The following is a 12,683-nucleotide window of genomic DNA, read 5'->3' on the forward strand; positions in this document are numbered from 1 at the left end:
AAACTGAAACAACTGGCCAAAAGCTGACTGGGAAGCAGCAAGCCGGGTGCTTCCTCGCTCCCCTGCTGCAGCTGGAAAAAAAGTCGCTCTCTCTGTGTGACCTTGAACAAGCTGCAAACTGCTTTGAAAAAGTTTTGCTCAGCTTCTCCTTCCCCCTCTCAGGCTCAGTTTAGAGGCATAAAAAGGCACAAAAATTAATTTCTGGGCATAGGGCAGCCATATGGGATACACATCATAAGGTCACCCCAAGACACAGTGTAATTTTATGAAGTATGACCAGCTAAAAAATAGATATCTCTTAAAGAAATGTGCAATATTCTTTTTGTGACCAATCTTTCGAGGACTACTTGGATACCAAAACAGCAATAACTCATTCTGCAAGATACCCAGTGAAGATCTGGGCTCAGGATATCTGCGTGCAGAAATACATTCATTACCAAAAAAAAAAGAAAAACTGCTACTAGAATAAGCACGCAAGAAGACCACACTGCATGCAACTCATTTTATGAGAGAAATTACAATGGTATGCCAAGTGCCCTCAAATACCTCCTCTTTAGGAATGAAACTTTAGGAATGAAAAGATTCCATCTCATCTCCCTGTGTTGAGATGTCAGGTAGCAAAAAACCTCCCCACCTGCTCTGAACAGCACAGCAGAAGAGCTAAAGGGATGAACACTGGTTTGACCTAGTTTTGTACAAGCCTTTTATCTTATGAATGGAGCTATCTCCCAGCTTGAAGAACAATGAAAGAGTAATGGCAAAGGCAAAAATGCAGAAGAGAGAAAAAAATGTAATTTGTTCCCACTAAGGGCAAATACAGTCACCGTCTGGGAACACCAGATCAGATGTAAACAGCAGAAAGGAAACTCATGAAAAAAGGCAAAATTAATGTGGAGTACTGCTTTTGTTATTTTCTCTGATCTTGGGATGACAGATGTCTGATATATTCATGATGGTTTGTGACATGAAGATTCAGATTAATTTTCTGTGTGCTACTCTGGTTGCTTGATTAATTCTTGGTAGGCCAGTTAGAGCTGGGCTTACAGGTATTCAGGTATTACAGAAAACAGACAGACCTAGAAGCTTTATGGATTAGTAGTCCATTTGCTTTAACAATTTCAAAAGGAATTGAACAAAAAATGCTTATGTGCTTTTAAAATTCCATTCTACACTTCTCATTAAATTCTTTAGACGTGTCTCATAAAAACAGTTTCTGTATGAAGACCTAATACCTCCTCATGTTAATGATCCACTGCAAGGACAAATCCATGACTAGAGCAACAGTCCTGAACACGGGACTTATAAAATATTTAGTTCAAGGGAAGTCAGCAAAAGGATGGCTGGATGCTGTTTTGTCAAAGAACAATTTATAAAAATTGCATAGGTCAAAAAACGTATGTATTGTCAGAAAAATATTCACTGGCATTGCCTATTGTACAAATTGTACAAATATTTGGTTTTAGGAATGATCTATGGACACATTTCCTTTTATTTTCAAAAGATTATGCTGTTGCAGCAGCATTTTCCAGTTTCTAACAATAACTCCTCTCCCGCTCACAAACACCATTCTGTCAAGTTCATAGCCCCGATCTATCAGAGTACTTCAGCTGGGCTGCAAGATCCCAAGCTGGTAACTGCTACCTCCACAGCTTTTCCAGCCTTGGCTTAGATATTCAGTGTCAGCTGTAAGAGCAGAAGTCAATACAGTTCATCCTAATTAGGGATCTAGTACAGGGAACCATAAAAATCCTAATTATTGCTTATATTAAAATTAGTTTTTCAGTTTTCATACATCACTGTTCCATTAATTTCAGCCAAGCTATTACAACTCATAGAAGGCGAAGAATTTTCTCTAGTTTCTGGTTTTAAAATAAAGAGCTTAAACACCTTCTGAAACATGTTTCAGCAAAAGTAAATCATCATTTTTTGTAAAAGACTGTTAAGTAACATAGAGCTATCTTAACTGGGACACTTCAATTGTAAGAAAAAGTTAGTCATAAAATAATAATCTGAGCCAATTTTAAAAGTTTATACAAACGCATTATGATGTGCTACAAAATACATAATTTAAATTTCTTTGGATGAGATTGATACAGTAGACATCAGATCATTCAGAAAGGACCATGAAGTGAACATGCGTGGTCTTGCAGTATAGTGCAGTTAGTGGAGTAAACACCAGTTCTCACATCTTTTTTTAGTGTGGACAGGCTCACAAATAATACTAAACCATGATTTATAGAGACTTTTCACACTGAGGTATTTTGTTACCATCCCAGGTATATGCCCAGATCGGTCTATTCCTTCTGATTAACAGAATTACTGCTGTAACCAGTAATCTCTTCTTCTCTAGACACCTTCCACAGATGTCAGTCATCACCACCAGTCCTTTCCTGAGGACAGCTCCTTTGACACTGAATCTCTCTGGATGGCCTGTACATAACCTGCCTCACCACTAACATCCTTCCAATGAGGCCTGCGGGCTGACCTCTCTTTTTTCTTGTCCAACATGTCCTCTCTCTTCTGTACTGGAAGTGAACAGTGCCAACACATACACTGAGCATTGGACAAATTAATTTCTTTAGTGTTTCCCTAGTATCTGATTGCTGGTTTGGAGAACATCTGGTGTGAAATTAGATTCAAGAGTTACAGGTGACTAAGAAGCACAGGAAATGCACAGAAATACTGTATGTAGACACTAGAAGCCTTCCTCAATAATCTGTATACCTTTCTCTAAGTAACAGAATGTGAAATTTTTGTATAAAAAATTCCAATGTTTGAAAAGCACAAAACATATAGAGGAAGAAGTTATATTAGAAACTGCACAACCTACTGGCAGCAATTATTATTCTGCTCTCTCTCAATAGTACTGTCATTCTGATTGAAGTGCAATTCTCCAAAGTGCCACTCATTACCTTAAAAAATACCAATATGGAATTAATTGTAGGAGGAAACTTGTGCACACTGCCTCTTTCAAACACAAGTATTTACTGAGCCACCACGGATTAAAGATCAGGTGCTGAACATGAGATACCAGATAATACTCACAGCAACTGCCTCCAGGATTTGTTTGACCGCATCAGCAGCATCTCGTTCACTGTAATATCCCTTTTCCACAATCCTGCAGAAAAAATAAACAATTAAGCCTTAAGGTGAATAAACAGTGAAGGTAGATGCTTCTTTTCAAAAATGAGATAGCAAGAAATCGAATTTAAATATGACAGTGGATTGTTCCCAAGAGTCTAGAAAACAACCCTTTTGCAATTTAAGTTACCTTTGATTCCCAGTTAAATGAAAGACAGGACGTAAAATATCATCTGGATAAGATGCTCATACTATATGTACACATTCAGTTCAAAGTTTTTGGAACTTTCTGACAGTCAAGGAATCTGAATTACTGAAAGATAAAACTACTCAACATTTAGGAACTGATTTCTCACTTTTATACTTAACTTAAGCCCCCTCTCCCCAGTTAGTTAGTTAATTGGTTAGTTAGTTAGATAGTTATAAAAAAACCAGCACTATGCTATGCACACACAGGTCTGAATTATTCAAGAGAAAAGGTTGGCGTAAAAATTTACTAGCTTCAAATTATCCCTCGAGTGTGATGGGCTGAACAACTGTCTTTTTCCCCCATTATCATGGTGTCCCACAGTGGTAGGGAGGAGAAGAGAGATCCAGCAGGCAGGCATTGCGCAGCAAGATTGATTTATTAATTATTTTACAATTCTTTTATAGACTTTTTTCTTCATAGTCTAATTGGACAAAGGATCAGCCACCCCTTGCGGTGATTGGCCAAAATCCTAAAACATCCATTGTCAAAATATTTTCCTACTGTACCATAAACAAAGGTTTGCAAGGTCACAGGTGTTCATAGTTTATAGAACTCTGCTAATATCTTCCGTGAGAGAGAAAAGTATCTCACGGGACTGGGAAGAAGCAAGAAAAATTCTTGCTAGCAGCAATATTTGTATCCATACCCCATCAGTAGAAAACTGGGGATGCTGTATGCAGAGAAACACACTTTTATTACAACTAAAGCCACTTTTTTCTTTCAGAAAAGCTACTTTTTCTTACAGAGTCAGCAGTAGACGCAGATTTGCACAATGACATACAAGCAGTTAATAAAAGAAGGATCTATCTATTAAGATATCCTAACACTCCATTTAAGACACTCAACAATCTTTTTACTAATGCTTTTAACTGAGCACAGTATTTGTGAGCTACAATAACTCTCCCTCAGAGAGTTACCTGAAAGGTCAGACTTCTGATCTGAAGTCTTGATATTTTTACCGTATTAATTCTTCAAAGCCTAAAAAAACATAGATAGATGTTGTCTAGAAACAGAACCTGTGGTGCCTATGAGACGTTTTATAAAATTATGTTCTGCAAGCAGACAAGCCAGTTTTATGAAACAATATCCTAAAATCCTCATGAAGCAGCACAGCAAGGAACCTTTAATGTCTGGAGTCACTGAAAAGACCTTCTGCCCCAAGATCCATAAAAAGGCTCTGATGATGGCAGGAAAGCTATCCTTCTTTCTCCCCACTGCTCCTGCTTTGCAGTAACTTTTTATCACTTCCTTTTACTGAAATAACAGATTCCTGTTGAGTTACAACCAGTGCAGCTCGTCACAGCTTCACAAAACTGACAGGAAAGGTGTTGACTGACCTACACAGGAAAAGCATTACTTTATGCTCATTAGAGGATCAAGTGATTAGAGGTAAGAAACAATGCAAGGGTAGTACTCCACCACAAACGAGGCAACGAGCATGGCACTGTGGAAAGCAGTCTACACAGGTATGTTCCCAATCAGCCACAATTACTTTACCTTTACACAATTCACAGAGAACTGAGTCTATTCAAGTGGCATCAGTAACAGCAAATAATCCCTTTCAAGCAGATCTTCTATTTCACCACGATTTCTTTGCTTCATAATTGCTTGGGATTATTTCTAGAAGCTGGTTTGATTTGGATTCTTTGGTTTTTTTGGCAACCCTTTAGCTGTCATGCCGTATGCACTGCTTAAATACCTTTGCTTTTTTTGTGCCTTCACCCTTCCCCTGTTTTGATCATCTGTTTACACCATTAGGGAGAGCTTTACTAGAACTTATCACCATAAGGGGAAAAGGAAGCAAAGCTCATTGAGACGTTGTATTAGGCTTTTACCCTGAAGTATAGGAAAGGGGTTACAAAAACCCACAAATTACACAATAAAATGCTACATTATGCTTGAAGGCTAGATTACTCCTTAGACATTTCAGGCTGAATTATCCTCTTCTGTTAGATTACATTTTGAGATCTGAGCCCCAGTGATGCTATTGCTTAGTCTTCATTCCCCCAAATATACTGGCTTTGCTTCCTCCTACTTTTTAATTAAAATGAAATTTTTAGTCTCAGCCAGATGTACCTGTCTGTAGCATCCACCCTGCCCCATGCACTGAGTCTACAAGGTGCAGGATAACCCTGTGCACCTGACCTCAGAAATACATGAGGCAGGTTCTAAGGCTTTGAACAGTGTTTAGAATACCCTGATTTTCCAAAACATCTCAGACTAAGATCAGAGAAATACAAAGCAATGCAGTTACAATTCAATTTGCATTTCTCCCTTAATCCAAAAACTTTGTCTTTTTACGGTGTGGTAACTCAGTCTTTGTTCTATCTTTTTCAAATACATAAACCAGGGGAATGAAAAAAAAAAAAATCCCTTAAATGCATTCTGCTTCTTTGTATTTTCCTCCACTCACCAAAAACAAAAAAAAAGAGGAGCTTCCTGCAAATGCCCAGCCAGTGCAGAAAAACCCCTCTATTTTCGTGACCACTGGAAACAAGGGAAAAATCAGAGATGCTCAAGACTGCCCTCTTGACGAGTCCACACTAACTTACGCAATATGTGCTGGTAAGGATAGCATGCTGCTCTCATTATTTATATTAAACACATAGCAGAAGAAACACACAGACCTTGTAGATGAAGCTTTGTAATTTACACTTTACAATAAATAAATGTAATGAACTGTGGACCCATATTTCTGGAGAGCAATTAAAAACAGCTGTAGAAATATTGTGCAATGCAGTGGACCCATCTGCTAATGCCACATGTGAATAACATGCACTGGCAAGCCAATTACAGCTTATGTCACATGCAGTTAACTTTCCAGTTTTCCAGAAGTCTAGAATTCAGACTTATTGAGAATAGGAAACTTACTCTCAATAAATAATAATCTAGCAAATAGAAAATGTAATCTTCTGACAGCAATAAATGAAAAAAAAATACATATCCCTTTATAAAGATGTACATTTATTTCTGAGGGTTCTCTGCTTTAGAACTAAAACCTGGCTATTAGGCAGTAGGGAGGAGTGTTGAAAGAGGATTATCCTGTAGTTCAGGTCACGAAGTAGTGCTGGGGGATCATTTGCATTTTTTTTTTTGCATCCTCCCTGAGATAGTTTACTTAAGACAAATGGTAGGTGAGCCAGCAACACTCCTACCTGAGACCAAGGAGTCTTCTGTAAAGGGATTTCTCAAATTCAGCCTGCAGATTAACAATGACTCATTGCCCTTATTTGCTATAATAGGAAGGAAACCTGCAGAAATATCTTATTTCCCTATTATTGAAGCAAATCCCAACTATTTATACCTAGTTTACAAAATGATCTTTAACAAAACCATGGGCGAAGGAAGATTAAACCTTTGCTGAGAGGACAGAAAGATAGGAGCAGCAGCAATAAGGAACTAATTGAATACTCTCTTTGATGTGCAAATGAAAGAGCCAGGTAGGCCAAAAGAGTGCTAAAGACAAAAACTATGAGTCAGACACTAGGGAATCCAGATCTGCTTGAAGTCAAACCAGAAAAAAAAGCTTGGAAAAACACTAATTTTGGTTCTGCAAGCATCCAGGAAATTCAAGACACAAATTCAAAATGAAGACATTCTAGACCAAGCAAAAATGCAATGCCGATTTGTGTAGGATCAATTTTTCTTGATCGTGCACACACATTTATTGGAATATGCTGATCCAATTGTTTACACTTGTATATGGCAAGACACACATTTAGCAGAATGTCTACTAGATGGACAGAAAGCCAGGGCTCTTCTAAAGCACCATCCGACTCAATCTTGTCTTTCCAGGAACATGCATTCATGTTTGAGATAAATCTGCCTCTTCCTATATAGAGGAGCTGGGAAATACTTTCCCAGTGCTGAGACACACCTCTGCCTGCCTGCAGGGCGCAGGTGCCCCGCAGAAATCTGTGTTATCATGCTCTCTCAGCTGCTGCTGATGCCCAGAGGTGGAAGAGCCTTGCCAGGTAATGGGGCTATAGCAGATTTAGCAGTGAGCAAAACCACCCTTAGCATCACACTGCCCAGCAAGCCTGGGGAAATGGCATAATGTGTTTCTGGGGATGCATGCTCTCCTATAATTGAAATTTTGGCAGTTTCCATCATCAAACACATGTATGTGTTCAAGTGTTTCATAATTTGCAGTAATTCTTGCCAGATTCCAGCCAGCCTTTCCAGCATTTCTGTTTCTTGTGAGCACTGGAAGTTTTCTCTCAGTATAAATTCCTCAGTTTTGCAGACAGTTTTCAGAGCAGCCTCTCTACCATGGAATTGCAGCTCTTTGTATTTTGTTTTTTATGTTTCCATGATGTGCATCTTCATCAGAGTCTACATCTGCAGATGCATAAATTCTTACCAGCATTCACCAAACCCCCGCAGCCTACAGTGTAATTTGGGAGGACCATGTAAAAGATTTTACTCCTTTTGGGGCATTCTTCCTGGTATTATGCTTTAATTCACTGTAACTGTGTGAAGCCATGGAAAGCTTTTTTCAAGTCCAGCAAGAGAAAGAGAGCTCACACAGCTGCAGCGGTATAAAAAGGAATCAAAACCATCCAGGAACCTGGAGAGGACTCATCCAGTGCCAGAAGATGCTACACTGGGCTAGTCACTTATAGCAGACACCTCTTCGTGCAAGGCTGGCAGCAACTTAAATTCCAGTCAGCCCTTTCTGCTGTTGTTACAGTGAGAGCTCTCAGCTAAGAGTGAGGAAGGGTGAACATCCTTCCCCACTCCACAGAGCTACTCCAGGCCTCTCACTGCAGCAATGCCTGAAACTTTCAGTGGAGACCACTGATCCTGAGACCAAAGCCTCTTTTACTTTTCATTGCTATCAGAATACAGTACAATGAATATTCCTGCTTTTTAAAACTCCACATGCACTCACGACTCCTTCTGATCAAGAAAATTTGAAATCTCACCACTTTAACAAACCTACTTTTTCCTCCCCCGTGCTCTACATGCACTAGTTCTCCTATTCTTAGCTTTTTCTTCTCTGCTTCCCTCCCACGTGGGTCACTCTACCCATCTTCCACTCTTGCCTGAAATGTGAGCAGGTAAAGTCTGTTGCTTTCCTGCCTTAATTCGTATTTGTAACTGCACTTAGTTTTATGCTAATTAATCTAAACAGTTACTCTAAAATTTGAAATATTTAGCAATCGTTTAATGTTGCTACTATAAATACTATTTCTCCACGATGTGGAGTCAGTAGCATTTGAGTATTAGCTGAATTTAGAAACATATAGTATGGCTTGCAAAAGTCCTGCTAAATCAACTTGGCCATCTAAAATTATTACTTTATCAGTTCCCAACATTGTTTTGCTTTCTTTAAGCACTGTCTGTATTTGCTTTGCAGACCATCCTTTATAACTCTTGTGACATAAAAAAAGCCATCACTCTTTTTAGGGTCATTTCATTCTGCCTCTGGCTGGCTTTTACCCAAAGCCCTTGCACCATAACTTAGCTGCGGACTGTTTCATGCTACTTTATGCACAGTCTCAGGTGAGACACTGCCCAAGACACATACAAATCCTGTTCCAATGCAAGTATGTGCTAACAATTTTTAAAATTGTTTGGTTCTATATAATAAACGTTAATTTATCTAAAACGCTTTGGTTGTCATGGAGATTTTTTCCTCAAACTGCTCTCTTAATTCTTATGCAAATTCTTGTATTCAATTAAAATGAAATTAGAAGATTTCTACAAGCTAAAGTGAGATGGAAAACTAGCAGAAAGAGGAAAAGAAAATGACATCTCTCTATTCAATAGCAAAATGGTTTCCACAAGGGACACTTTCTCAATGAATGATTCACAGATCTATTGGTTCATGTCTGTATTGAAGTGATTGCAATTCCTGGTTGCTCTGATGCATTTGTTTAGTTAAAAAAAAGGTTTCCCTCATAAATATGTATGCATTTTCCATACTACAGAACTGACGAATAATAAATATTTTTAAAAGTAGCTCTGATTCAGAATCTCCCTTATTTTACAACCATTTTCATAGTCCAGAGCAGACTAGCTGTTATTGTCTCTAATGACTCAAACTGTCTGTCTGTGATCTGAAAAAAGATAATGGGAAATACTGACCTGGGTTTGCATCTGACTCCCTGTGAAACAAAGTAGAAGTTTTTCTTCAATACTGTGTTTAGAAATGAAGTTCAGCACTGCAGTCGTTCAGGACAACTGTTTTCCCTCCATTGTTACTAAGCAAGAGGCACTTTTTGGTAAATGTGGCATGCACGAGCATTTAGAGAAAGATTACATATATCTTATAGCTCATACTAGGGTTTAACTTAACCTCCTTAACTTTCTACTTCCAATTCAGCCTTAGTATAGTACCCACAGTAATAGACAAGTTCATCTTTCGGGAGCTTGATTTCAGAAGACATTTTAAAAAATAATAGTCCTTGCTTCTAGAGGTTGTGAAGCCAGAGTGTCATGCACTGGCTGCTCAAGCGTCCCTCTCAAAAGTTTCTGTGTGAATGACTGTGTGAGGCAGAGAAACACACTGAATTACTGAAGCATGTCACAACTCCAGCCTGCAGAGAGGGGGCAAAGAGAAGAATCAATGAAAGCTTGCAAAAGGCGCAGTGGCCTGGGGAGGGAAAAAGAGCAGCACTGAAGGCACCGATGAAGCTGCTCTGCCAACAACAGCTGAGGCTTTAATTGGATTTCTCTGTCTATCTAAGGGCTCCATGACACAGGAAAGATGTGGGAATGTGCAGGAAGTCCAATACACAGTAACTGACACATAGAAAACATAATGGGGGACAAAAGATTGCAGGGGCTGAGAAAATAGAGTCTTCCACAATCCTCCACTGCATGACAGTTTGCTTTAACGTTTGCTTTAACGAATAAAATAGTCACCTTCTCTCTACCTGCTGGGGACAAGGCAAACAAATACTGGCCAAATTTACAAAAAGAAAGTTTTTCCTAATATTGGCACTGAACCTAATTATCAGTCTGAAGAGTCACTGGAATAATTTGCACATAAGGAGACTACAGAGGTGTTTGAGAAACAAAAGCCAAAACTGTGGATGCCGAAGGATTGTGGAAAGATACTACCTGAGTTCAGGTGACCCACCTGCTCACTCCACCCCCTCCATGCCAAACCAGTGCAGTTCTAGCTGCCATGACATTTTAAACACGTTGGCCTGGCGCTCACTCTGGCACACCACCTACTTGCCAGCAAGAGTGAGCAATGGACCATCAAACGCTGGAACTGGGCACAGCTTGCATAACTCAGGTTGTCCTTATACTTCTCTATGTCACAATTCCCAGGAGCGTTCACATGATCATTATTCAGTTCAGGATTATTTCAGGTTCACCTCTTCCAGACCTTCTTTGGTGGCCTTGGCACCTCTTACAGTGCACAGGTCTGTGATGCATTCCTTACAACAGCGACTAAAGGTTAACATTGAACTGAGAAATACATTATGTAAAACATATTTACTTTTCAGGCTTTCATCAAAAAAATCTCCTTAATTATCAGCTAGCAAAAGCATTTCAGTGCTCTGAATATTTAGGGAAACTGCACTTCTTCCTAAAACATTTTTACTTCACTTTACACTCTCTTCATAATGTACATAGCAAAAAAGCAATTAAACTCAAAATGTACAAAGCATGCACATCCTAAGTGACTTTATAATTTCAGGTGTTGAATCAAGGCACAGAAGACACATCATTAGCACTTGGGTCACTCAGGGACTTTCTGCATGTATATATATGTGTAGGGTACAGTCATATACGCTCTAGGTATATATACCTCAACAGCTGTCAAAACCTCTCTGTGTTTCAATAAGACGAGAAGTTAAAATTTGTTAATAATTAAGGAATTCAGCTAAGCCTCAATCAACTTTCTATTTAATTTAACAGGTGTATCTCTCCTAATTTTTCTGGCATCCAGACTATGTACATCTATGTTACAAAATTGAGGCTGTGGTAGAAAACTGAGAATACATCTGTAAGAGGAGCTATAATCACAAGAACCTTCTGTACTAAAAATATCTAATAAACTAAAGAGCTTCACAGGCATTGATGCGCACAACTTACAAAAGGATTTCCCAGTTTCCAGAGTGATAGAAAATTAGGCACAGACCACCAAAAAAAAAAGTATAAAGGCATTATTACAATTCTGTATGAGAATGAAATAGCAAATTACATTGAAAAGACTACAAATGAGCATTAATGCACATGTCTTTTTTCTGAAATTACTGGGTTTTATCATTACTGAAGTTAAATTCAAGTGAAACCAAATGAGCTACTAAGATATCAAGGAGCACTTTTATCAGAGCTTTGTGTTTTTACTTCCAGGCATAGTTGGTGTAGTCAAGTCACCAACCTCTTTTTATTTTTCCAGTCCTGAGTGAGGGATCTGTGACATGGTCATATGAAGCAGGGAGTCCAAAGGACTTCTCTGACCCCTGTTCAGAAAACAGACTGCCATGACACAATGAGACCAGAGCACTGAAGGAAATAGAGGGTGCTATTCTGACATTAGTTCCTAAAAAAACCCCCACTTTAGTGACTGATTAATTCCTTGACTATTTTTGACATAGCTTAGCGATTTTAATTTCCAAAAGCAAAAAAAAAAAAAAAGGTGTTCCTAAAGCCTGGGAAGGCTTCACTATATTTTGTCCATGAGGCAGTCATTCCCACCTCTCTTAAAAAGGCAAGTTCTTTAGAACAATTAATATTTTTGTTAATGTACAGTGCATAAAAGAATATGAGCTTGAACTTAGAGTTCAGAGGAAATTACATGAAACTTGAAATGGAAGTGACTCGAGAGACTGTCAGTTGTAAGTGCTATTTTTAGACATTACACTTAACAATAAGATGAAAGAAGAATCAGGACAGTCTGTGGTCAAGATGCCAAAGTAAAAACAAGAGGAGTGTATGGATTGACATTATTATTTGAAATGGAAAAGACAAAAACTATTCTTAGCAATCTGCAGGTATTCTGACTAAAATAAAGTTAAAGTAGAGTTGATTGTTTTTGCTGAAATTCATATTTGGAAAAGAAATAAGGTGGTGATTCAGCTGAAAGACAATAGATATGAATAAAATCTGAATGCAAAAGACCAGCTTCAACAAAAGTTAGCCATATAAGACAAGATATCAGATTGTGCTGTTGGGCTCACCATTGCTGGAACACTCAGAGCCTTATCAGAAGACAGTCTCTTGGGGCTCTGTCAAAACACTGCCAGTTTAAATGCACTTCAACAATGCCTGTCTGTTTTAAACATGCCAGAATGAAAGAGGAGGGCAAGCAAATATCAGAAGTATGTCCCACTAGGCTGGAGATGCAGAACCCATAAAGAACTTCAATACCAGTTAATTTAAAACT

General features: G+C 38.6%; 1 protein-coding gene across 1 annotated transcript in view; it reads right to left on the reverse strand.

The window, feature by feature from the left end:
• The window catches only part of CAMK4 (calcium/calmodulin dependent protein kinase IV), a 90,894-nt gene that overhangs the window by 54,230 nt on the left and 23,981 nt on the right, over nt 1-12,683 (reverse strand). Inside the window, exon 4 of the mRNA XM_008629211.2 lies at nt 3,046-3,118. Within this exon, the coding sequence (XP_008627433.2) occupies nt 3,046-3,118 (73 nt within the window). The remainder of the gene's footprint in view (nt 1-3,045; nt 3,119-12,683) is intronic.

This window comes from Corvus brachyrhynchos, unplaced genomic scaffold, assembly GCF_000691975.1.
Source record: "Corvus brachyrhynchos isolate BGI_N302 unplaced genomic scaffold, ASM69197v1 scaffold433, whole genome shotgun sequence".
In the NCBI taxonomy this organism is placed as follows: Eukaryota; Metazoa; Chordata; class Aves; order Passeriformes; family Corvidae; genus Corvus; species Corvus brachyrhynchos.